General features: G+C 36.6%; 1 protein-coding gene across 2 annotated transcripts; it reads right to left on the reverse strand.

Annotated features, from left to right (window-relative positions):
* LOC149845548 (monothiol glutaredoxin-S10-like) lies at window positions 1-26,360 on the reverse strand. 2 transcript variants are annotated; one of them, XM_089995818.1, is made up of 5 exons: window positions 26,011-26,360; window positions 25,691-25,764; window positions 6,351-6,425; window positions 637-663; window positions 1-325 (listed from the first exon to the last, which is right to left on the reverse strand). In XM_089995818.1, the coding sequence occupies exons 1-5, from the start codon at window positions 26,304-26,306 to the stop codon at window positions 240-242; spliced, it is 558 nt and encodes a 185-aa protein (XP_089851944.1). In that variant the 5' UTR covers window positions 26,307-26,360; the 3' UTR covers window positions 1-239. The 2 variants fall into 2 exon arrangements, with proteins under 2 accessions (XP_089851944.1, XP_089851945.1); XM_089995819.1 differs by lacking the exon at window positions 6,351-6,425.
* Window positions 26,361-26,743: the final 383 nt, after the last annotated feature.

A 26,743-nucleotide genomic window follows, 5' to 3' on the forward strand; every position in this document is an offset into this window, starting at 1 on the left:
TTTCTTGAAAACTTTAATAAATTATAGTTTTTTATGTATGGAACATTTCAATAGTAAGTTTGAAAATCAAAGACATTATGTCCTTACAAAAGAACAGAGTAATTGGCAATAAAGGCATATAACAACAGCAGATCATAAGTAGGGTGGAATGAACCAAAGAATCGGTCCATGGAGGTACCAGAAGTGTTGACCCTTTAGATTCCCCTTCTTTACCATTACTAGTTTTTATCCACTTCCACTCAAGGTTGCAAGCCTTGGGTGCTCTCAACGCCAGCTTCTGCCAGTAAAGATACAAGTTCACCTTTCCGGTGTAGCTTTACAGTATCTGCACAGAAAAATAAATAAAAATTTTAACAGTTTTATGCAACAAGAATGATTAAACAGAAAAAACATGAATTTTGAGAAAAGTGAGATAGAGCCTTTTTTGCAATTGCACAAATTCCCACTAAGTTTGTCCCCTTGTTAATCTTACAAATTTGTGATCAATAACCACATCAAACATTTAAGACATTCGAGAAAAAGGCTAATTGTCACATTCTTTCAATTCAAGGCCCCTTCAATCTTGAGTAAAAATATATAAGATGCCCGGAATTCTCTTCAATCATTTAGTAGCTTCAAAAGCAAAGGGAAAGATACCAGTGCAACCACCAATGTGCCTTCCACCTGGTCACACAAAAGCAGGTATTATATGAGTGCATAAAAATTCCCTTCAGCAAATATTAAAGTGCTACACATAGGAAGCTTGATGGTCACAAAAGTTTGCAATAGAAAAAAGAATCGTCAATCCCAAGAGAGAGGAAATCATGTTGGACACAAAGCCTAGCATTTGTTGCCGCCGGATTAGAAACTTATTCCATGTTAACCAAATAGGGTTATGTATGTAATGAGGGGCGGAAGCACCGATAAAGCAAACCACTCTTTAAGAGTGATCTCAAGAGCCAAGAACACAAACACTAAAAGTGTATACAAAAAACCAACTAAAGGAAAAATGACTTAAAGTCATAAGTTGGATATTATTGAAGAAAGAAAGAAGAGGGTGAAAAACCCAATACATTACAAGAGGGAAAGCCCTCCATTTATAGAGGATCAAATGCAAGAGAGAGGGACCACAAGGGGGCTCCCATCTAGTCGTTGGGAGCCCCAACAGTCATAAATATGACCGTTGGGGCCCCAACGACAAGATGAGTGGGGCCCCTTGTGGTCTTACAAAAAGCAAAAGAAAAAAAGAAAAAGTAAAAAAAGGGAGAGAAAAGGAAAAGGGGAGAGTTTACATGGGGATTTACCAAAATACCCCTATTGGGTATTTGGAGAAATAAGAAAACAAAAAAACAAAAAAGAAATATGTATATATATACATATATGTATATATATATACTTATATATATATACGTATGTATATATATATACAAGTATATGTATATATATATATATATATATATATAATTTAACATGCCCCCTCAAACTTTACGGAGAGAAAACTGAAAGTTTGCTAAGAAGAAACATAAATCGTGGAGTTGGGAGCGCTTTGGTGAAAAAGTCAGTCAGTTGATATTCTGAAGTAACGTATGGTAATGTGATAGTTCCTCTGAGGTATTCGTCTCGAACATAATGGCAATCCATTTCGATATGCTTGGTCCGCTCGTGAAAAGTATAATTGCTTGCAATGTAGATCGCACTTTTGTTATCACAGCAGAGCTTGGTGGGAGAGGAAATGAGGACGCCCATGTCACCAAGGAGACTTCTGAGCCATACGATTTCCATAGTTGTCATTGTCATGGCCCGATATTCAGCTTCAGTGGATGATAGTGAGACCTTTTGTTGCTTCTTGCATCTCCACGAAATAAGAGATTCACCTAAAAAAATGTAAAGACCAGTAGTTGAGATACGATCATTGGGATTTTCTCCCCAGTCAGCATCAATAAAAGCAGTTAATTCAAGAGACGAGGAAGAGGATAAGAAGAGTCCCTTGGAGATGGTATTTTTGATGTATCGCACAATTCTCATTACGGCCGCCATATGAACTGAAGTAGGTGATCCTCAAGAAGAACATCATCCTCAAGTCTCAGTTTTGCATTGATAACTTCGGGAGTCTCAACTTTCTTTTCATCGGATATTCCTGACTTGGTACAAATGTCTGCTGCTAATTTCATTTGAGATAGAATGTATCCTCGTAAGCCACTTCAATTCCTAAAAAATATCTCAAAAATCCAAGGTCAGACATATCAAAAGTTTCTTTTAACATAGACTTCACATCATTTATCCCCTTTTTGTCACTCTCAGTGATGATCATATCATCAACATATAACAGAAGAATAGCAATGAAATCACATGTCTTCTTAACAAAAAGAGCAGTGTCAGTATAGCAAGAAGTAAATCCTAAATTGATCAATACATTACTAAACTTGTCATACCAAGCTTTAGGAGCTTGCTTAAGTCCATATAAGGCCTTTTTTAATTTTAAAATTTTACCATTTAAATTCATACCCGGAAGTGGTTCCATATAAACTTCTTCATTTAAATTTCCATTTAAAAAAGCATTTTTGACATCAAGTTGAAAAATTGGTCATTTTTTAATAGAGGCTATTGCAATAAGAGCTCGAACACTAGTCATTCGAGCAACTGGGGCAAAAGTTTCATCATAATCTACCCCATACTCTTGGGCATATTCTTTGGCCACTAACCTAGCCTTACATCTTTCTAAAGATATCACTCTTAGTTTTTACTTTAAAAACTCATCTACATCCAATGGGTTTCTTGTCATTGGGTGGATCAATGATTTCCTAAGTTTGTGCCCTTTTAAGTGCATTAAGTTTCAGTTTCATTGCTTCATTCCAATGAGCATATTGTTTAGCATCATTATAATGAGTCAGTTCATGAATTGAGTGAAGAGCTAGCAGACATGCTCGAAAATTTGAAGAAAAAAAATCATAAGATACAAATCTATTTGGTATTTTGGAAATACAATTTGATCTTCTTTGAGAGGATTCTTCAATCGACTCATTTGCACAAGGAGGATTACTTTCATTTCTTCTAGAATAGACTTGTGTTTGCCTTGGTACATTTTCTTCTAAATTTCGGTCATCATTTGGAGGTTCAAAATGATCCTCTATGAGAGATTCACTAGATTCAACATGATCATCTATGACGTTTTATTGAGGTAACAAGTCAAATAAAAAAGAATAATCAATATTTTCATTTGGTATATGCGAAAAACCATTTTCTTCTTCTAAGAATGTGACATCTTTTGAAATATAAAGTTTGTTTTTTAATATGTCAAAACATCGATAATCTTTTTGTTTTTCGCCATATCCTAAGAAAATACATTCAATTGCCCTAGAAGAAAGTTTATCATTTTTGTGAGTAAGAATAAAGCATTTACATCCGAAAATTCTTAGTCATTTATAATCGGGAGACATATTGTAAAGTTTCTCAAATGGAGAAAGATTTTTCAAAAAGATGAAGGGGTTCTATTGATAAGATATGTTGAGGTTAGAACCGCTTCGGCCCAAAAAGATTTTGGAATATTTTTTGAGATTAATAAAGTTCTTGTGGTTTCTATTACGTGTCTATGCTTTCTTTCCGCAAAACCATTTTGTTGCGGAGTATTTGGACAAGAACGGTGATGGCAAATTCCATTTTCTTTCAAATAGATTTGAAATTCATTGGACATGTATTCGCCTTCCGAATCAGATCTAAGAATTGATAGATTTCCTAGAAATTGATTTTTAACCATTGCATGGAATTCTTTAAAGAAGAAGAAAACTTCGAATTTGCGACTTAAGAAGTAAATCCATGTAAATCGAGTGAAGTCATCAAAAAAGACCACATAGTACAAAAATCCTCCTTTGGATAAAATAGGAGAAGGTCCCCATACATCGGAATGAACAAGTTCAAAAGGCCGAGTGGTGAAATAATTTCTTTGAGGAAATGGAATAGCTTTAGATTTCCCAAAAATGCAATCTTTATAAGTATTGTTCAAAAAAGGAAAAAGAGACATCTTTACAAAATTTGGATGACCAAGTCTCTCATGCCAAATTTCAATACTTTTGTCCTTTATAAGATTGTAAAATGACTTTGGTGGAAGAGTCAAAAAGTCCATAAAATAAAGATCACCCCTTCTATGGTCTTGCCCAATCAACTTCCCTGACTGGAGATCCTGCACGGTGCAATCTTTAGGTGAGAAAGAGACTTGGCATCCATGATCGGTGATTTGGGAAACAGAAAAAAAATTTAGATTAATTTTTGGAACGACTCTCACTTTAGGAACGAAAAAGTTTTGAGAAGATTTAAAATCAAGTGTTCCAATACTTTCAATTTTTAAAGATGTCCCATCGGCCGTTGAAACATAAGAAGATATGGGTTCGAAAAAAATATTAGAAAGAGAGTTTTTATAAGATGTCATATGAAAAGAAGCACCGGAGTCTAGTATCCACATACTTGGAGGTGATGAAGAATAAGCGATGGCGGCTCCGGATGTTGAAGATGAAGAAGTCTTGAGAAGATGTTGGAGAACTTCAGAGATATGATTAAGAGTTTCTTTAATATCTCCATCTTTGACACTTTCCTCTTCCTTCTTTGGAGAATTTTCTTCAACTGGTTTAATGTGTCCCGGTTCATTACAATAGTGACAAATCACTCCCTTTCTATATCCATTATTTTTGTTAAAGTGGGGAGGTCTATATGCTTTTACATTTGATCCGGGCCTAGTAACGGCCAAAACTTCATCACTCTTAATACTTAGGCCAAGTCGAGTTTCTTCTTGGCATACTTCGGCAATGGCGTCTTCCATGGGTAAGGCTTTACTTCTATGGAGAAGGGATGCTCTAACTTGTTCAAATTCCAGTCGAAGGCCATGGAGAAATTGGAAAAAATGCTCATTTTCAATTTGTTCTCTTCTCAACTCAATATCTTCCAGAGCCACCCATTAGGACTCAAGAAGAACAAGCTCATCCCAAAGAGGGGTTAAAGAGCTAAAGTAGTCACGGACACTCATATCCGCTTGTCTAGTGGAACGGATTTTTTCTTGACAAAAAAATTGTCTAGCTAGATCCTTTTGGGTATACATACCCTTAAGAAAGAACCATGCCTCATTGGCTCTTCTAAATTTTGCAATGTTTGCACAATTTTTGAGGTTCACATTGTTCATAAATCATGCCAAAATTTTGGCATGGTTACTTCCTCAATCATCAACTTTGGATTGATGGTCATTGATAGCTTTGATGTGCTTATCGTCATCTAAAGCTTTTTCAACCCCATTTTCAATTTTAGTGAGAACAAGAGAGGGTTCGAGAGTAGTTCTCATAACAAAACCCCAAAGTTTCTTACCTCTTAGATGATTTTCCATAGCGGAGGCCCACATAAGGTAATTGGATCCATTGAGCTTAAAAGAAAGCTCAACTTTAGAATCGTGTTTCATAGGTGTCGAATAGTCTTCCTTTCTTCAAAAGCTTGAGAGGCACACGTCCCAAGATAACAAAAAAGAGAAGCCCGATCACCAACCTTGCTCTCATACCATGTAATAAGGAGGGGCGGAAGCACCGATAAAGCAAACCACTCTTTAAGAGTGACCTCAAGAGCCAAGAACACAAACACTAAAAGTGTATACAAAAAACCAACTAAAGGAAAAATGACTTAAAGTCATAAGTTGGATATTATTGAAGAAAGAAAGAAGAGGGTGAAAAACCCAATACATTACAAGAGGGAAAGCCCTCTATTTATAGAGGATCAAATGCAAGAGAGAGGGACCACAAGGGGGCTCCCATCTAGTCGTTGGGAGCCCCAACGGTCATAAATATGACCGTTGGGGCCCCAACGACAAGATGAGTGGGGCGTGGTCTTACAAAAAGCAAAAGAAAAAAAGAAAAAGTAAAAAAAGGGAGAGAAAAGGAAAACGGAAGAGTTTACATGGGGATTTACCAAAATACCCCTATTGGGTATTTGGAGAAATAAGACAAAAAAAACAAAAAAGAAATATGTATATATATACATATATGTATATATATACTTATATATATATATACACGTATGTATATATATATAAGTATATGTATATATATTTATATATACATAATTTAACAATGTACACTCACATACTGTTATGAGAATGGGTTGCTTACACGTGTAAATAGATACTACTTTTACATACAGGTCCTTGTACTGTTAATTCCATTCATGGATCAATAACAGATGAAACTCCCTATACTTTTTACACATTACTTTGGACAGCAAATGACTACATACTCACACAATGAAAGCCTTCATGGGGTTAAAAGTTGAGCACAAGAAACCATCATTTTGAATAAAACTCTCTTAAGCATGATATATCCACATATTTCAAAAGTATCAGTTACCGATGAAAACATTTGGAACTGTATGCTGTCCAGTAAGCCGTTCTAATATTTTCTGCAGCTGGGGGCCTTGTGGACCTACAGAAATAGAATACATAAACAACAAAATGTCAATATTATTGCACATATATGCCACAATTTTGTTTGCTAAATATTTTTTGTCACTTTGCTTTGCTCCAAAAGCACTAAGTCAACTTCTAGTGTGAAAGTTTGCCAATTGCTTAGTTCAAGGACTTCTAGACTTGAAAAGATCAACCTGAATGATTTGCTTCAAACTGGAGAAAATGACAACATTGAATGACATAGTTGAGTCATTACACAACTGAAAATAACTTAATATAGGAATCTGACAGTTTTATTTTCTTGTTCCCAGACTAAGTCAGCAACGTAGCCTATCAAGCAGTTAATATTATTCCGGATGTGGGTGCTTGGATTCGCTGTCAAATCAGGTTGAATAGCCAAGCTATCAATCCAGTAAAAAACCTACCCTTTGGTTCCAACAAGTACAGGAAATCAATTTATTCTATCCTGGAATTTTTAATATGAAACTTTAAATAAGGGACTATATATATATATATATATAGCATAGTCACCTGTATTGTTCAAAATAATTTCTCGGTGAGGGTTTTTGTTGGAGATATTTTCAAAAAAGTGATTGTTCTTGGGAAAATCTTAGAAGCTTTAAAAATTGAAAAAATATAAATAATAATAAGAAAGATAGGAAAATAATAGGTTTCCTATTATTTTTCTTGCAATAAATGTAAAGAAATAAGTTTTGAAGTTTTTAAAATACAAAAGAAACCAAAAAATAAAAAAACTGCACTTAAAATATACAAAGATAAGATTTTTTTAATTCTCAAAATATCGGGATAATACTGCAACACTATCACAATATTTTTCAGATATTATCAGCCAAGCTGAAAATGACGATAATATCACGGTATTTTCAAAATGTAGGTGACTATGATATATAATGATGGGTAGCTCCTAAACAGTTTATGTCCTAAATGCTTCTAGAATACATAGTTGTATGTGTTTTTGTTTAATTCCAACTTGCAGATGTGTTCATCATTGAGAAACCTTGCTTTGGGTTGAATTAATTCGATGAGAAACCTTGATTTCTATTTCACCAAGTTTTGGTGCAATATGAGCCATCCATTTTCGATCTCTCTAAATACACAACCATTTATTTATTTATGAGACAATGTTTTATTGTATTTCCACCACATTGATTCATCAAAACCGTGAGTCTCGAGAATGTGCCTTTATCAAAAGTGTTCATGTGAAAATGTCTTCAAAGAGACAACATCCATAAGAACACTAAGTTCTTAAAGAGATATAAGTGCACAAAGGCACAATACATTCAAGAGAACACAAAGGCATAAAAATATGAAACTTTATTGAAGAAATGAGAGAGCTTTTACTAAAAGCTTAAAGAATACAATGGGGTTTAACCCTTATTTATAATACACAAAAAGGAGACCTTGTAGGGGCTCCATATAGACGTTGGAGCCCCTCCAACAGTCACAATTCCAACGTCTATATGTGGGCTCCCCAAGGCTAGAAAGAAAATAAATAAATAAAAGAAAATAAAAAAGAAAGAAAAGAAAGAAGAAAAAATAGAAGAAAAAAAAGTACAATCATATTCCAAGTGGAATATGCATAAAATGTAGAAGTGACAATTTTACCCTTAAAGGGTATTACAAAATTTATAATATATATATATATAATACATTTTAACATCCTCCCTCAAACTTAAGGTGTGATGACCAAAAGTTTGCCAAGAAGAAAATTGAATCTAGGAGAACAGAGCGTCTTAGTGAAAAAGTTTGTCAGTTGGTATTCTCATGTTCCATAAGGTAGATCAATGACATTCTTTAGATATTCTTCTTTAACATAGTGAAAGTCCATCTCGATATGCTTCGTGCGTTCATGAAAAGTGTGATTTTTTGCAATATATATTGCACTTTTGTTGTCACAGCATAGTTTGGTAGGCCCTTGAACACGAACTCCCATATCTTTCAATAACCGCTGAATCCAAACAATTTTCATGGTTGTAGCAAGGTTTTAAAACCCGTGACTCAGAACTCGACTCGTTCTTTATTGACTCGTGACTCGGCGGGTCAACTCGGTGACTCGGACCGGGTTTTGTTAACTTTTGATTTTAAAAGAAAAACAATATATAATTTGTCTCAAACCATGTTTTTCAGTAAACATATAGTCTCCAAATGTCTTTAAGTGCAAAGAGCTATAGAGGTTTGCTTGAATTTGATATCTATACAAGCACTTTGACTAATTCATGACTTGAATTAGAAGATGTGGTCACCATGAGTTCAGTATGCTACTACCTACGGTTCCTAAAATGGTCAATCATATATGCTAGCTTGTTTTAAAAGTTTCAATTCCCTCTCTAACAAATCCATAAATGTAAAATAGGGATATATGTGCATATTGAAAGTTTACAGAATGCCCAATATCAACATAAATAAGCAATTTTCTTATGTATGAAAACTATGCAAGAAATATATTAATGGCACAACTATAAAAAGACTACTAATATTTGAATATGTACAATGCTTGTTCATATAACAAATGGATGATGAAACCTAAATATGACTTCCTATAGGCACATTTGACCCTCCATATATAGTGAGAAACATTTCTTTAAAATATTTTGCTAGAATAAGTTGATAGCACAGGGTTAACAGTAGTTCGAACAACATGGCGATTTTATTCTATGGATTTAAATGATTTTTTATCTTTAAATGAATTTTATTTTATTTTTTATACAAAATCTGGGGGTAACCCTTGTTAAAATATATGTACTTATATATTTCGAAACTGTAACTTGAAACTCAAAAATCAAATTTCAAACATCCCAGAACTCGCATGAGTCAAGCCCGAGTCTTGGCAAACCGAGTTAGCCTTGTTGGGTTAACTCGCTGGAGAGCCGAGCCGAGTCAGCCGAGTCAACGAGTTGACTCGGCGAGTTTTAAAACCATGGGTTGTAGTTGTCATGGCTCGGTACTCAGCCTCCGTAGAAGATAGGGACACCTTCTGTTGTTTCTTACATCTATATGAAACCAAAGATTCACCTAAAAAATACAAAAATCAATGGTGGAGTGACAGTTATTTAGGTCACATCTCCAATCAGAGTCAATATAAGCAATCAAATTTAACTCAAAAAATGAAGATAAAAATACTCCCTTATTTATAGACTCTTTCACATATCTGATAATCCGAAGAACAGTACTCATATGAACTGATGTAGGTGCATGTTTAAATTGGCTTGCAACATGCACTGCATGAGAGATATCTGGTTTAATGATGCTATGATACATCAATGAACCAACCAGTTGTCTGTAAGGAGTAGGATTTTCTAGAGGAATTCCATCACCAATCTTCACCTTTGTCCCTACTACTTCAAGAGTTTCACAGGTTTTGTCATCTGAAATACCTGACCTGACAATGACCTTACAAGTAAGCTTAGTTTGGGACAAAAAATAACCCCTCTATGAATAAGCAACTTCAATGCCCAAAAAATATAAGAAATCCTAAGTTCGACATTTCAAATTTTTCCGTTAGAGTAGACTTAATACTCTTGATTCTTACTACATCATTACCTGTGATCAACATATAATAAAAAAATAAAAATACCTGCATCAGAGTTCTTGACAAATAATGCAGTATTAGTGTAGCATGAGACAAAACCATTTTCTATCATTATGATGGTAAATCGATCATACCAAGCTTTGGGAGCTTATTTCAAACCATAAAAAGTTTTTCGTAGGCGAAGCACTTTATCTTTAAAAATCTCCATACCTGGAGGGGCATCCATATACATTTCTTTGTTAAGGTCATCATTCAAAAAGGTGTTTTTGACATCCATTTGATAAATGTTCTATTTTTTAATTGAAGCAATAACAATGAGACATCTAACTGTAACCATACGCACAACGAGGGTGAATGTCTCATCATAGTCTATTCCATACTCTTTACTATACTCTTTGGCAACTAAGCGTGCTTTGTATCTTTCAAGAGATCCATCACTCATGGTATTGACATTGAAAACTCATCTACACCCTATAGTTTTCTTACCACTAGGAAGTTTTTGAAATTCCCATGTCTTAGCTTTCCTAAGAGCTTTAAGTCCATTATCCATAGTTTCTCTCCATTCAACACTCTTCTTGGCTTCTTCAAAGATTTTAGGTTCCACATACGAGTGATTAGCGCTAAGACAAGCTCTATATCTAGGTGAAAATGAATCATAGGATATAAACCTAGAAGGAACTTTTCTAGTTCTTTCGGTTCTTCGAGGATTTATCTTTTGTGAAGAGGTAGATTCACTAAGTTCACTATATTTTTGAATTGCACTTCTAAAATTGCTTTTATCTCTATGGGTATAAGTGATCAATAGATGCTCTTTTCACTATGATGATCGATAGATTAATGAGGAGAGTTGTGATTTTCTTCTACTTTATTATCACCAAGATCATTACATGTGAATTCATCATCACTAAAAACATCATCATTTCTAGACAATAATTCAAACAAGAAAGAATAGTCTACATTCTCTTCATTAGGCTCACATTTTTCAAAACCACTAATATTTTTCAAGAAGGTTACATTTCTAGACACATATAATTTGTCATTCTTAACATCATAACATCGAAACTCTTTTTGAGTTTCAGAATATCCAAGAAATGCACAAGGAATAGTTGTTTGTGAGAGTTTGTCATTTTATCGGTAAGAACAAAACATTTGCATCCAAAATTTCTCAATCTATTGTAGTCGGGTTCTTTTTTATATAACGTTTCAAAAGGTAAAATTTTATTTAAATTTTTGGATGGAAGTAGATTTATAAGATAAATGGATGCAAGGGCCGCCTCGGCCCAAAATCTTTTTGGAATGTTTTGAGAAATAAGTAAGGTTCTAGTGGTTTCAATAATAGATGTATTCTTTCGGCTAAACCATTTTGTTGTTGAGGTGTTTTAGGACAAGACTTTTGATGAACAATTCTGTAATTTTCAAGATAATTTTTTAATTCTCTTGAGAGATACTCACCTCTGAAGTCGGTTCTTAGAATCTTCAAGTTTCCATTAAATTAATTTTTAATCTTAAATGATATAAAAACCAAATGTTTATGTTTAAGAAAGTATATCCAACAATATCTAGAGTAATCATCAACAAAAATAACATTATATGCAAACCCTCCTTTTGATATAATGGGTGTCGGTCCCCATACATCCGAATGAACAAGTTCAAATGATTTAATTGTAAACATAGATCTTTGTTCAAAAGGCAAGCTTCTCATTTTCCCAAGAATACATTCATTAAAAGTGAAATCACTTTTACAAAGATCTTTGACAAAATGTAAATAAGAAAGCTTGATGACATTAGGATGCCCAAGTCTTTTGTGCTAAACATTTATATCTTTATGTTGGGCAATATTACAAAAAGAGTTCTTTGGTATTTGAAGGAAATCCACGTAGTATAGATCTCCCTTCCTAGAGTCTTTCTCAGTCAACTCTCCGGACCGGCGATCATGTATCCAACATTTGTTAGATGAAAATTTTATATCACACCCATGATCCGAGAGTTGAGAGACCGAAAACAAATTTAAATTTAGTTTTAGTATAAATCTATTTTTAGGAATAAAAAGTCTTTGATTTTAAAAAATTTTAATTCCTTTGATTTCAAGAGAAGTGTCATCCACGGTTGAAACAAAAGATGAAGATACATTTTTTGAATATTCGAAAAGAGAGAAAATATTTGGAGTCATATGAAAGGAGGCACCCGAATCTAAAAGACAAAAAGTCTTACCGAGAGGAGAGAAGGTTGACATGGTGGCCCCGAAAATTGCTCTTTTGAGAAGAAGTTGAAGCGCTTCCACGATTTGAATTAGAGATAGAGCTTTATTAGTGAAAGCTATGTCACATGGGTGCGGGTGCGGGTGCGGGTGCGGGTGCGGGTGCGGGTGCGGGTGCGGGGATGCGGCACTTCCAAAAAACCCAGGTGCGGGGGTGCGGCAGGGGCAAAAATGTAAAAAAAAAATTATATATATATATATATTTGAAGTTTTAACAGTTTAACATTTAACAGTAAACATTGTCATAATATGATTCATCATGCATGCAGTATATCAACCTAAATATCAAATTATCAATCAAATAAGTAAAGCAATTACATAAATCGACCTAAATATCAATCAAATAAGTATAAAAGAACTAAATTACATACCAAAGTATATCACGATGAAGTAATGGATGTTAATAATTTTCTTCTTCATCATCAAATGCATCATTAGAAGGAATACTGGGCTCAGCTAAATCCATGTTTGTTATGTTGAAATCATGTTCTCCCTCGAAGTCACACTCTTCTGGGTTTACATCCCAAAATTTGGATGTTCCTTGTCTGCGTTATAAACCCAATTTGAAAATGATAAATACAATACAAGTATATTTAAATGAAAACTAAGAAATAATTAAATAACTAAGAGAGCAAATTAGTAACTGTATTCATCATTGCTTCGCGAAAGTAATCGAAGATTTGAATGAACATATACTAAATCCTCTGCACGTTTGCTGGTGAGTTTGTTTCTCTTCATGTTGTGGATTTGAGAATACGTGCTCCAATTTCTTTCACAACAAGATGAACTAGCAGGCTGCGATAGCAATCTTAATGCAAGACGTTGGAGAAGGGGTGTTTCTGATCCAAATGTTGACCACCATGTGATAGGATCTATATTATCTTCTCTAGCGAATAATGTCGGTCCATATAATCTCGAAGATGAAAATTTTCCAAACTCTTGTGTGACTTGATGTAGAAGATATGCTTCTGGAAAAAGTTTTGTCATACACATATTTCTATGTCTTGATAGCTCTGGGTCTAAATTTGGAGAGACACGACCAATACCACCAGCCCGCCACTTATTTGCATAATATTTTGAATTAAGAGAATGTGCCATGCAATGCAAAGGAGTGTTGCTCTTATCCCATCTTCTGACTAAAATTGAATGAATATGATTAAAAAAATCTGAATCATCCAATGCAGGATTTTTTTCTTCATGCATGAAAACTATAGCTTGTATTTTTTCAATCATATTATCCCACATTTCATAAACTTTGTGAAGCATGGGCTCATCCTTATCAACTTGTCTTAACATTTCCCAATAGGTTGCGTAAATTGAAGGAAGTATATCACTCTGTCCCAAAACTCATCATCAAGAATGAATTTCTTAATTTTTTGAGCCTTGATATCATCATCAGCACGATAGAATGTCCAATTTTCATCAGTCACCATGTTAATCAAAGCATTCTTCACTCTTTTAATCATCTTCATCATCACAATGATGGACGCAAAACGTGTTTCAGCGACCTTCAACAATTTCAAATCAGAATGCCTATTAAATATAGCATTAGCACAATGGTGGTTAACAACAAAATTTCTAATGCTTTTGACATTTCTTTCTAAATCTTCAATCCATGAACATAAAGCATATGCCTGTGAATTTTCTTCTTCTTTGGGGTTGCAGATGCTCTTTAGGGCTAGATTTAAGTTGTGTGCTACACAGGGAGTCCAAAAAATATGAGGGTACTCACTCTCCAAACTCAACGCTGCACTTTTACAAACTGGAGCGTTGTCTGTAATGATTTGTACCACTTTCTAATCACTCACTTCTTTTATCACTTCTATAAACAATCCTTTCAAATACTCTGCATTTTTATATTCCCCAAATGCATCAATTGCTTTCAAGAATATTGGGTCACTAAGCGAACAAGCAATGAAATTGATTAATGGACGCCTTTGAATATTTGTTCATCCATCAGACACAATAGAAACTCCATTTTGCTCCCATGAATATTTTTTAATCTCTAGCAATCTCTCCACATTTGCCCTCTCTTCTGCAAGAAGTGTGGTTCGTATTTTTTCTGAACTTGAAGGCACATAACCACTCAAATTACAATTTGCCAAGGATGTTACTAAATCATTCCAATAAGGATTTCTAGCCGCATTAAATGGGAGTGAACCAGAATAAAAATACCTCCCAACTTTTCTATCTAATTCTTCTCTTCCATATGTATTGAATGTTGCTTGTATCGTTCCTCTACCTCCTACATTGACTTTTCTTTTTTTTTTCAGCATCTTCTTGGTGGCTTGCAAATGGCACACTAACTGCAGAAGAATCAGCCATTGCCTTTCTCTTCTCATATTCTTCTTGTATTGTCTTCGCATTGCCTTATCAACTTTTCTGCAAGCTGAAATGTCATGTCCTGGTATCTTCAACAAATGAGCATTCACTCTTCTGTAAGACCCAACAAAATCTCTCTCGCAGAGCTTGCATCGAAATCTCTTGTTTCCACCACCTCCTTCTCCAGTTTTTGCAAGTTTATCTACATGTACCCATAGTGGCCCCACATCATCAATCTCACTGCAACTATCAGCAAAACTAGCAACAGAACTCACATGTGGGGATGAGGATGACGCAAGTCCTTTCCCTTTATCCGTCATTTTTATCCTAAAAACGCACACAAAAAATACATTAAAATTTTCAAATCAATTATACTCGACTCTCTCCCCCTGTCGAAAACACAGGGAGAAGAGGGGGCTCAGCCCCTCCCGTGCCAACCCAACAAGAGAGCGAGAGTGAGGGGGGCTCGGCCCCTCCCCTGAAATCAAAGGGAGCAGGGCGGGGGGCTCGGCCCCTCCCCTGCCAAAAACAGGGAGGGGCTCAGCCCCTTCCCTACCGAAAACAGAAGGAGCAGGGGGTGCTCAGCCCATCCCCTGTCGAACCAACAAGAGAGCGAGAGGGGGGGCTCGGCCCCTCCCCTGCCGAAAAAAAAGGGAGCAGGGGGGGGGCTCAGCCCCTCCCCTGCCGACCCAAAAAGAGAGCCAGAGGGGGAAGGGGCTCGACCCCTCCCCTGTCGACCCAAAAAGAGAGCCAGAGGGGGGAGGGGCTCGGCCCCTCTCCTGTCGACCCAAAAAAAGAGCCAGAGGGGGGGAGGCTTGGCCCCTCCTGTGCCAAAAAACGAGGGAGTAGGGGGGGCTCGACCCCTCCCCTGTCGACCCAAAAAGAGAGCCAGATGGGGGAGGGGCTCGGCCCCTCTCCTGTCGACCCAAAAAAAGAGCCAGAGGGGCTCGACCCCTCCTGTGCCGAAAAACGAGGGAGCAAGGGGGGCTCAGCCCCTCCCCTGCCGACCCAACAAGAGACCGAGAGGGGGGGGGGCTTGGCCCCTTCCCTGTCGACCCAACAAGAGAGCGAGAAGGGAAGGGGGTGGTCGGCCCCTCCCCTGCTGACCCAAGAAGAGAGTGAGAGAGGGTACATACCTGCGAGGAGAGGACGAGCCTGGGAGGTGGCGATGGGAGAGAGCTCGAGCTCAAGGGGAGAGGAGAGGAGAGATTAGGGCAAAAAAAAAATTGCCCTAATCCTCCTTTTCATCGGGGAATTTTTTTTTTAACGCCCAAACAATGGACAAAAATGACCCTGGGTGCGTTGACCGCACCCAGGGTCGTGTTGACCGCACGCGCAGCCGCGTCGCGTCGACGCGGGTGCGGCATCTGCTTTGTCGAGTCCCTGTGACAAAGAGTGAAAGTAGATGAACCTTCTTCCACATGCAGTTGAAATGTAGTAGACATAGCCACCATTTTCTTCCATTTTGGACACACCGATTCAATGTGTCCCAGTTCTTTGCAAAAGTAACATATAATTTTACTATAGTCGTTTCTTCCATTTTGACCACCATTTTCTCTCGCTCCTTGATTTTGATTTTTAAAATGAGGGGGGTTGTATGTTTTCAAGTTATTCTCCGGTCTAGAAATGGCATATGTTCCTTCATTTTCTTCTTTAGTTGAGGGCACACTTGGATTGATCTTGCTCAATCTCACACGAGTTTCTTCTTCACTTAACTTAGTAAGAATATCTTAAAGTGGTGAAGAAGTGAAAGAAGATAGAAGAGAGGATCTTATTTGTTCGAACTCGGGTCTAAGCCTGTTCAAAAAATTAAAAAATCGACCATCTTCCAATTGCTTGTGTCAAAACTCAATGACTTCTCCACTCCATTTTGGTTCAAGCATAGCAAACTCATCCCAAATGGAGGATAATTCGGCAAAATATTCTCTAATAGTTAATTTGCCTTGTTGAAGGATCAAAGCCATTTTTTGAAGATAATATTTGTGTGACAAATCCCTTGAGGTATACATCCTCTCAAGGTATTCCCATACTTGAGACGCCTTCTTAAATTTTAAAATATTTGCATTGATTCGGGTCTCAATGGAAGAAAAAATCCATGAAAGGATTTTGTAATTCTTCATTTCCCACTCCTCATGCTTCTTATTATATTCTTCAAAAGCCTTCTCTCTTTCTTCCCCATCAAGAACCTTAATTTAACCTTTTTTAATAGTGGTGATTTTAGGTTCGGGTTGGAGAATAGTGCCTTTGACATAGCTCCAAAGGCCTTTTCCCTTAATGTGGGATTCCATATTGCCGGTCCAAACGTGATAGTTGGACCCATTGAGTTTAAATCCGAAAAAAAAAATGAAAATCCTTTTCCCTCGTGGAAGTGCCTTTATGAGAAAGAAGAGATGAAATCTTACCACAACGGGTCTTCTTTGAGCTTACTTGATGTATTGTGCTTTTCTTGAAATGATTTGCAAGAGCTTTTTGTGCCAAAATATTGAGGAGATATGGGCATGTTCTTCAAGACGACCACCAATATAACGTAATACCTGAGCTCTTCTTCTAAAGACCAAGCTTTGATATTATGTGAAAATGTGTTCAAAGAGACAACATACATAAGAACACTAAGTTCTTAAGGAGATATACCTTCACAAAAGCACAATAAAAACACTTGGAATAAATGTGCACAAAGGCACAATACATTCAAGAGAACACAAATGCACAAAGTCACAAAAATATGAAACTTTATTGCAGAAATGAGAGAGCTTTTACTAAAAGCTTAAAGAATACAATGGGGTTTAACCCCTATTTATAATACACAAAAAGGAGACCTTAGAGGGGCTTCATATAGACGTTGGAGCCCCTCCAATGGTGACCGTTGGAGGGGCTCCAACGTCTACATGTGGGGCCCCAGGCTAGAAAGAAAATAAATAAAAAAGAAAAAGAAAGAAAAGAAAGAATAGAAAATAGAAGAAAAAGTATAATCATATTCCAAGTGGAATATGCATAAAATGTAAAAGTGACAGTTTTACCCTTAAAGGTATTATAAAATTTATATATAATATATATCTATATATATATATATATATAATATATGTGTATATATAATATATATATATATATATATATATATGTGTATATATATATATATATTTAGAATACATTTTAACAGTTCATACCAAAAATAGATAAATAAGTGAGAATATATCGGTTGGTACCTAAGTAACACTCATACTCGCTAAGGTCCAGAGCATTATTTCAAACACGTCGTGTAGCAAGAAACAAGCTAGAGTCCGATGGATCCAAGCCTTAGTGGGTGTTTGTTGATCCGTTAGAGATCATTGTGGCCATGTTTTACGAAGGATCTCACATGTTAAAGAGAGAGGTAGGCCCACTCTCCCTCTAACGAGTGAAACCGTGCTACTTGAGGGCCTTATCCAGAATTAAGCTTTTCATTCTGGATAATCGCTAAGTGAAACTACGTAACATCCATGCTGGGATAAACGACTACCGAAGGGGAGGTAAAACTCCAAGCAGATAACTCTCGCTTCTACTATAAATAGAAGAGGGCTCACTCACCAAACAGACATCGAAGTGAGCTAAACCCCCCTTGAAGAAGGCCATAAACACCAAAGTTATCCCAATCTCTTCGTCGACTCCATCTATCTCGATCCTTCAGTGGTATCAGAGGCAAGTTGCAGACAGAAGCTCCTCTGCAGCGCCATCGACAGTCGAACTCAGCATCCAAGGGGCACAGCGACAAAAGAGAGGTGAGCCCTTCTTAGGAGGTTGTCGGATTCCGAAGACCTCTACTTTCATTGATTCTTCTCAGGAGGACACAGACCCAGTACAGGGTTTGTTGCTTCCCAATTGCAGACGCCTTCCACAAAGGGGAGGTTTCCTTTTCTTTCTTTTTTTCCCTTTTTTTTTGGTGGGGGGGGGGGGGGGGGGGGCGGGGGGTCACCAGTAATCGGCAAACCTTATTTTTTGGCGACACCCTGTATCGCATTTTCATTTCGGCGAACCCTGTATAGCAAGCTTTTTTTTGTCACCCATCTGGCATAGAGAACCGGATGGTTTATAGCAAGAGGAATCGAACCGAAGTGCAACATTTTTTTAAAATAAATAAAAGGGAAGGGGAGGAGCAGAAGAAATCATTTTTTATTTTATTGCCCTAGTGGAAGAATTTTTATTTTTTGCCCGGCAATCCATCCGGCTAAAGGTTTAAACTGGATGGTTTATCGTACAAAGGGGCACACACGGTAAACAAACAATCTTTTTTTTCGATCGATCTCTATTTCAGAATTCGATCATCTCATCATTTTCGGCAAAGGGGACAATATATCAAAAACAAGGGACAATAGCATTACCTTGGTTTTTTTTCTCATCAGATGTTGGCCCTTTGCTCGACTGACTACCCATTTTCTGACATTGGTGACCACCCCAATGAAAAACTGGTGGTCGTCTGCCTACCCCCCCACCCCACCCACCCGCAAGATCGAACCTCAGAGAGAAAAACAAAACACAAAAATAAAAAGGGGTTAATCATCATTTTTTTTCTTCATCGCATTTTCTTTTTTTTTATCGGACGACCAGGCCGGATTTAGCACGCCAGAGAACATCAACATTTCTTTTGGCCGACTGAGAACAAAAACACAGGCAGAACACTGGTTGCCTGCTATCTTTTCTAGCAAACACACGTAGAGCACCAACTGGCTCTGAATCCACCATTTTCCTGCTGAGAACAGGAGAACACAACCGAACGCAGGCAGAGTGTCGGTCGCTGCTACTTTTCAGGAGACCCAAACTAGCTCTGCATATCTTTTTTTTGCAAAAATAGGCAAAAGAACACGGGAGAACACAAGCAAACACAGGCACAGAACCGACTGAGTGCTGACAACCTCTATCCCTTCTTAGGCGAACAAAAAAAAATCAAATCAGCGATTTTTCGCTGATCGAGAAACAAAACAAAAGGGGAAAACCGACGAAAGCTTCATCTAGAAGCTTTCGATTTTCTTGAGATCAAGGTATTTATACCCGGTTTCAGTCAAAAATACAGTTTTGACCTTATTCTTTAATGAGAATTCCAATCCTATCCCCAGACGGGTAAATTTACCGGTTGCCTCTGGTCTTTTCAGAAATTTATAGCCATATTCCCCATTATTTGTTTACTGATTTACCCCTATTACTTTAATTACATGTTCTATCCGAGTATTATAAAATTATTGTAGAGTCCTTAATCTTTGATGAAATTTACCTCTGCATCCCTAAATTTCAGCGGCAATCCCTGTTTATTGTAGAAACTCTCGAAAAAAACCTGCATTCAAAAAAACTTTTTTGAAACAGGGTCAATTTTTTTGAAACACGGTCATTTTCCCAAAAAAGACATGTTTTACTTTAAAAATCAGTTTACCTGCAGATAAACCTTTCTGAAATTTCAGAAAAGGGTTTAAAAGTGCAGATTACATCATTTATTCTGAAATTAAGTATTTAATTGTCATATTAGCATTGGCACTTATTGACTTATAGTTTTTAAATGTGAAAGTCATATATAATGTATTTTTTGGCTAATGTTATTTAGATTATCTACTTGTTGAATGTGAATCTACTCTTATCATATCTTGTCATTTTAAAATAATCAAAAATAGAAAAATGACAAATAGGGTGTGTGCCACTGAAATAGCCAAAACCGATAAGCTTAACGACACAAACTTTCACATTTGGAAGAAGAGGATTCCTCTTGTTCTAACATTAGAGGGCATCGAGAATGCCCTCACTACTGAAATGAGAGATCCTAGCACTGCAGCCTTTGACAAGGACAAAGCCTCGTATACTAAATACAAAAGGGACAACATGTTGGCAAGAACATCATGTTAACTTATATGGATGATGATCTTATGAGGGTATTTGACGATTACCCTACAGCTAAGTCCATGTTTGAAGTCATCTCTAGGAAATATGACACAACTTCTGAAACCTACATTCAACTTTTGCTAGAACAATACAATACATGTCGTATGCAAGAAAATGATAATGTTGTTGACCATGTTAGCAAAATGCTAGTTATGGGCAAGGACCTGATGATTTTTTAGAATGTAATTCCTGACCGGATGCAGATATCTATCATTCTACATAGTCTACCATCCTCTTGGAAAATGGTACAAACCGCTCTTATGTTAAACTCTAAAAACCTAACCTTGAAAAAACTTTCTGCTCAATTAAAATTTGAGCAGCAACATATTCAACAAGAACGGAAGAGTGAATTATACTTCGCTAATGATGGTCCTTGTCGAGGCTATAGCCCTTCTAGAAGCCCACAATTTAAGAAGAAATACTTTAAAGGAAATGACAAATTTGATAAGAAAATAGGACAAACATTTTGCAAGTTGTAGGCAACCGCCTCACAAGTGAAGTGCTTCAAGTGTAAAAAACCTGGACACTTCAAGAAAGATTGCAGAAGTCGGTCAAACAACAACACTGGCAGGAACAACAAAAATAACCAGCAAAAGGAGAGGCGAGATATAATCTGTGTGATATCAGAATGCTCGTATGTGGACTAAGCTCTTTTCGGTTGGTGGGTGGACTCTGGAGCAACACGATATATAGCAATGACTAAGGAGGAAATTGTGGACATGATCAAGTACCAGTCTGGTAAACATCGAGTGTACATAGGCAACAACACTTACTCAGATGTTATGGGTATCAGGACTTACAGGATTGAGACTTTCAGAAATAATACATTATTCTCCAATATTTTTTTTGTACCGTCCATGAGGCGGAATTTAGTGTCTATCCTGGACCTAGTTGCCAAAGGTTTTGAGGTTAGATTTCACCCCAAGAAAGTCACCATGAGAAAACATGGACGCGTTCTATTTGATGGCATCTTTGACAAAAAATCATGGACGGTATAAAATCAATGATTCTTATATAAATAAAGATTCATCTCTTTCTGCTTATGTTGATATTGTCTTCCATGTGAATGTAAATGTCTGGCATCAAAGACTTAGACACATTAACTTAAAAAAAGATGAAGAAACTTGTTGATTTAAAATTAATCCCTGAATTTAATGAGTCTTCATTTCATATATGTGAACCTTGTATCTATAGAAAAACGACAAGGAAACTCTTTTCACAAAATGTTACTAGAGCATCAGAATTATTAGAAATCATACATACTTACATTTATGGTCCCTTCAGGACTCCAATTCATAAAGGAATGCAAGGTTTTAAAACCCGTGACTCGGAACTCGACTCGTTTTTTATTGACTCGTGACTCGGCGGGTCAACTCGATGACTCGGACCGGGTTTTGTTAACTTTTGATTTTAAAAGAAAAACAATATATAATTTGTCTAAAACCATGTTTTTGAGTAAACATAGTCTCCAAATGTCTGTAAGAATATAAAAACAACTGCAAAGAGCTATAGAGGTTTGCTTGAATAATTGAATTTGATATCTATACAAACACTTTGACTAATTCATGACTTGAATTAGAGGATTTGGTCACCATGAGTTCAGTCTGCTACTACCTAAGGTTCCTAAAATGGCCAATCATATATGCTAGCTTGTTTTAAAAGTTTTAATTCCCTCTCTAACAAATCCATAAATGTAAAACAGGGATATATGTGCATATTGAAAGTTTACAGAATGCCCAATATCAACATAAATAAGCAATTTTCTCATGTATAAAACTATGCAGGAAATATATTAATGGCACAACTATAAAAAGACTACTAATATTTGAATATGTACAATGCTTGTTCACATAACAAATGGATGATGAAACCTAAATGTGACTTCCCATAGGCACAGTTGACCCGCCATATATAGTGAGAATCATTTCTTTAAAATATTTTGCTAGAATAAGTTGATAACACAGGGTGAACAGTAGTTCGAACAACATGGTGATTTTATTCTATGGATTTAAATGTTTTTTTATCTTTAAATGATTTTTATTTTCTTTTTTATACAAAATCTGGGGGTAACCCTTGTTAAAATATATGTACTTATATATTTCGAAACTGTAATTTGAAACTCAAAAAACAAATTTCAAACATCCCAAAACTCGCCCGAGTCAAGCCGAGTCAGGCCGGGTCAAGCCCGAGTTTTGGCAAACCGAGTTTGCCTTGCCGGGTTGACTCGCTGGAGGGGCGAGCCGAGCCGAGTCAACGAGTTGACTCGGCGAGTTTTAAAACACTGAAGGAATGCAATATTTTATATCATTTATTGATGACTTTTTTAGATACAGTTACATATATCTTATCACTTATAAGTATCAAGCATTAGATAAATTTAAGGAATATCACCAAGAGGTTTAGAATCAACTTGGTAGGAAAATTAAAGTTTTACGATCTGATCGGAGAGGAGAATATACCTTAAATGAATTATCTGAATATTGCAAAGCCAATGAGATCATACTACAAACTACTACTACTCGCACACCTCAACAAAATGGTGTGGCTGAAAGATTTAATAGGACTCTTGTTGATATGGTTAGATGTATGTTATCTAACGCTTCATTACCCAAAGTATTTTGGAGAGAGGCTATACATACAACAACACATGTTCTAAATAGAGTTTCATGTAAGGCTATTGTCTCTACACCGTATGAATTGTGGAAGGAAAAAAAAATTTAAGTCACCTTCGCAAATAAGATTTTGTAGCTCATATAAAAGTTATAGAGCGGTCAAAAGATAAACTCGATATCAAATCTATAAGGTGTATATTTATTGGATACCCCAAAGGATCTAAAGGCTATAAATTTTACCACCCAAATAAGGGTTTAATTGAAAGTAGAGATGTAATCTTCTTAAAAGATCAAAACATGGAAGAGGTTATTCCAGAAATAAATGGAAACGATCCTCTTGATCTGCAGTATGACTCTGATGATATGCAAGAACCTATAATTAACGACGAATCTTTTGAAATCTTTTCTTCCACATTATCTCAACAGTCTCAGGTTGGGCATAAAAGGTCTAGAGCTCCTTCGTCTTACTTAGATGACTATTACGTCTACCTATCGGAGGAACTTTGTTATGCTTTAGATATGGATGACATGGTAGATAACCTGTTATATAGTGAGGCAATAAGCTCACGTGAGTCAAGAGACTAGGTAAAAGCCATGGACGAAGAAATTGAGTCTATTGAGAAAAATCAGGTCTAAGAATTGACTGAGTTACCTGAAAAAAGAAAAACCATTGGATGTAAATGAATATTAAAGAATAAATTCAAGTTCAATGGTAGCATTGACAAATTTAAAGCAAAACTAGTTGCTAAGGGTTTTTCTCAGAAAGAAGGATTAGATTATGTTGACGCATATTCCACCTGTTGCAAAATTCGTCTGGATAAGGATAATTCTTGCAATTGTAGCTCACTACGACCTAGATCTTCATCAAATGGATGTTAAAACTGATTTTCTTAATAGTGGGCTAATTTAAACAATATTTATGAAACAACCTGAAGGGTACGTAATTAAAGGCAAAGAAGATAAAGTATATAGGTTGAAAAAATTCCTATACGGACTCAAACAATCACCACGTCAATGGTACTCGAAGTTTCATAAGGCTATCACATCTTTAGGCTTTGTGTCAAATATATTTGGCCACTGTGTTTATGTCTGAAAAAGTGAGAGTAAATTTGTTATTCTCTCACTGTATGTAGATGTATATAGATGACATTCTTCTAACTGAAAACGACAACGATATGATTGTCAAAACCAAGTCATGGTTAAATTCTCAGTTCGAAATCAAAGACATGAGAGAAGCATCCTATGTTCTTGGAATTAAAATCACTCAAGACAGAAACTCTAAACTTTTAAGCCTGAGCAAATAAATGTATCTAAATCAGATACTCAAGAAATTTAAAATGAGTGATTGTAAGTCAGTTATAACACCTATAGTAAAAAGTGTCAAGTTGAGTAAGAATAATAGTCCAGATGATGGACAGGAAAGACTACATGTCTCTTATGTTCAAGCTCTTGGAAGCTTGATGTATGTTATAGTATGCACTAGGCCTGATATAAGCTTTGTTGTTGGCCTCGTTAATCGCTACCAGAGTAATCTTGGTTGGCCACACTCTCAAGCATTAAAAAGAATATTTCGATATTTGAAAAAGACTATAAACTTGAAACTATGTTTTCAAGTTGATCCTTTAGAATTAACTTGATATTTTGATTTTGACTTTGCTGGCAGCAGAGATGATACTAAATCAACTTCTGAATATGTTTTCCTTCTCGAAAGAGGAGCAGTTTCCTGGTCTTGTAAGAAACAAGGTTGCATAGCACAACATACTCAAGAAGCTCAATATATTGCATGCAATGCAACTGCAACGTATGTCATTTGGATAAGCCGTTTATTAATGATTTGAAGCAGGAAATAACCAATGGGTCAGTCCAGATTTATCAGGTTGTCATCTCTCTTATGAAGAGTGGAGCTGATAATTCAAAAAATAAATATATAATGGTAAAGTACCATTATATTTATAATATGATTGAAATGAATGAAATCAAAGTCAGCTATTTACCTACATCTAATATGATTGTTCATCATTTAACAAAGGGCATAAAGGAAAATACTCCAATAGTAGGAGGCTAAATCCTACATCTAGTTTGTTTCACATGGCCAACTGGAAGATCTTGATAAGTTAAAAATCACCGTAGCCATGTTTCACAGAGGATCTCACCCATTAAAGAGAGGTGGGCCCACCCTCCCTCTAACGAGTCAAACCACCCTGCTTGAGGGCCTTATCCAGGATAAGCTCTAAGTGAAACTGCATAACATCATCCATGCTAAGGTAAACGGCTCCCCAAGGAGAGGTAGTTCTCTTCTACTATAAATATAAATAGAAGAGAGGGCTCACTCACCAAACAGACATCTAAGTGAGCTAAACCCCCCTTGAAGAAGGACATAAACACCAAAGTTATCAAGATCTCTCAGTCGACTCCTTCTACCTCGATCCTTCAGTGTTCAGTACCAGCAATCAGCAAAGTTAGTATTTCTGTGGAAACAAAAAAACACGAATGCTCTATCTCAACGCGCCCACATGCATAATTACTATCAGATGAGAATACAGAACGTGTATACAATGAAAGATGGTCTGAAATTTCATCGAAATATTTGCCCATCATCTCTTTAATTGAATTAGAAGGCAAATAAGAAGAAAAAGGCCTACCCAACTCGTCCAATTCGATTACAAGTGGTTCCACCACGAGCCGCTTAAACAATGCCTTCACCTCCATCGAATAACTAAGATTAAAACAGCCAAAAAAAGGGGGTGAATGCAATCATAAATCAGATAAAATGGCTATGCAGGTGAATACTATATCAAATAATCCTAATTACGCATAAATTCCAGATACCCAATATGGATTTTCCTCGTAAAACGATAGGTAAACTACCAAAAAGAAAAGAAATGCATCTGAATACAATGAAAGGACGGATGGGAAATGGTAAATTGATATAAAAACAAGGTGGGTATCCCTCCATACTCACGAGCACCAAGTCTTGGAGTAAATGACGACGGGGTTCTCTGCAATGGTCTTCTTGACGGTCTCTTCGAGTCGAGAACCGAAGGATGAGGACGACGTCGTCTCGGCCGACGCTCTAAACGTTCGGGTTCCATCGTGCCTCTTCAACCCCGTTAAACAGCAACGGGAAGAAGAAGCAGAAGAGTGCCAGAGAGATTTGTTAGGAATAATGAAGGAAGAAACCGAGATGGGTATTGGGCTTCTGAAGGTGGTATTGACCACCTTGAGAGGAGGACGATGGAGAAGAGAGATCTCTGCCATCTCTGCAGGAGTCCCTTCTGTGCGCGTTTCTGTCTTTGCTTTGCTCCCCCTGTGATTCTCTCTCTACAAGCGTCTCAATATAAGGGATGACAACGAGTCGGATGTAATCCTACATCCGGACCGAACCCGGATCCGATTAGTAGGATTCCGTAACCAAAATCGGATCCGAGTTCAGTATTGGGTATTGCATCGGACTCTGGATCCGATTCCGTTAAAATCCGAATCTGATTATGTGTAAATGTTGGATTTTAAGCTAGTCGGGTCTGGATTCAATTTTTCTGATTTCATCTGAATTCAAATCTAAATCCAATTTCAATTATGTTAGGTCTGATTAAGTCGGACTTGGTAATGGCTAAATCCGACCCGTTTACATGTGCCCCCAATCTGTTACCCCACAAAATGGTGATCTCTTCCCCTTTGTTTTGGTCATGTGCATT

This window comes from Nuphar pumila, chromosome 2, assembly GCF_984573655.1.
Source record: "Nuphar pumila chromosome 2, dmNupPumi1.hap1.1, whole genome shotgun sequence".
In the NCBI taxonomy this organism is placed as follows: Eukaryota; Viridiplantae; Streptophyta; class Magnoliopsida; order Nymphaeales; family Nymphaeaceae; genus Nuphar; species Nuphar pumila.

Coding starts and splice junctions, on each gene's coding strand:
- LOC149845548 (XM_089995818.1), bottom strand. CDS start 26,306: ATGGCAGAGATCTCTCTTCTCCATCGTCCTCCTCTCAAGGTGGTCAAT. Junction 6,426..25,690: donor AATCGAATTGGACGAGTTGG/GTAGGCCTTTTT, acceptor CTATTTCTGTAG/GTCCACAAGGCCCCCAGCTG. Junction 664..6,350: donor AGTTCCAAATGTTTTCATCG/GTAACTGATACT, acceptor TTGTGTGACCAG/GTGGAAGGCACATTGGTGGT.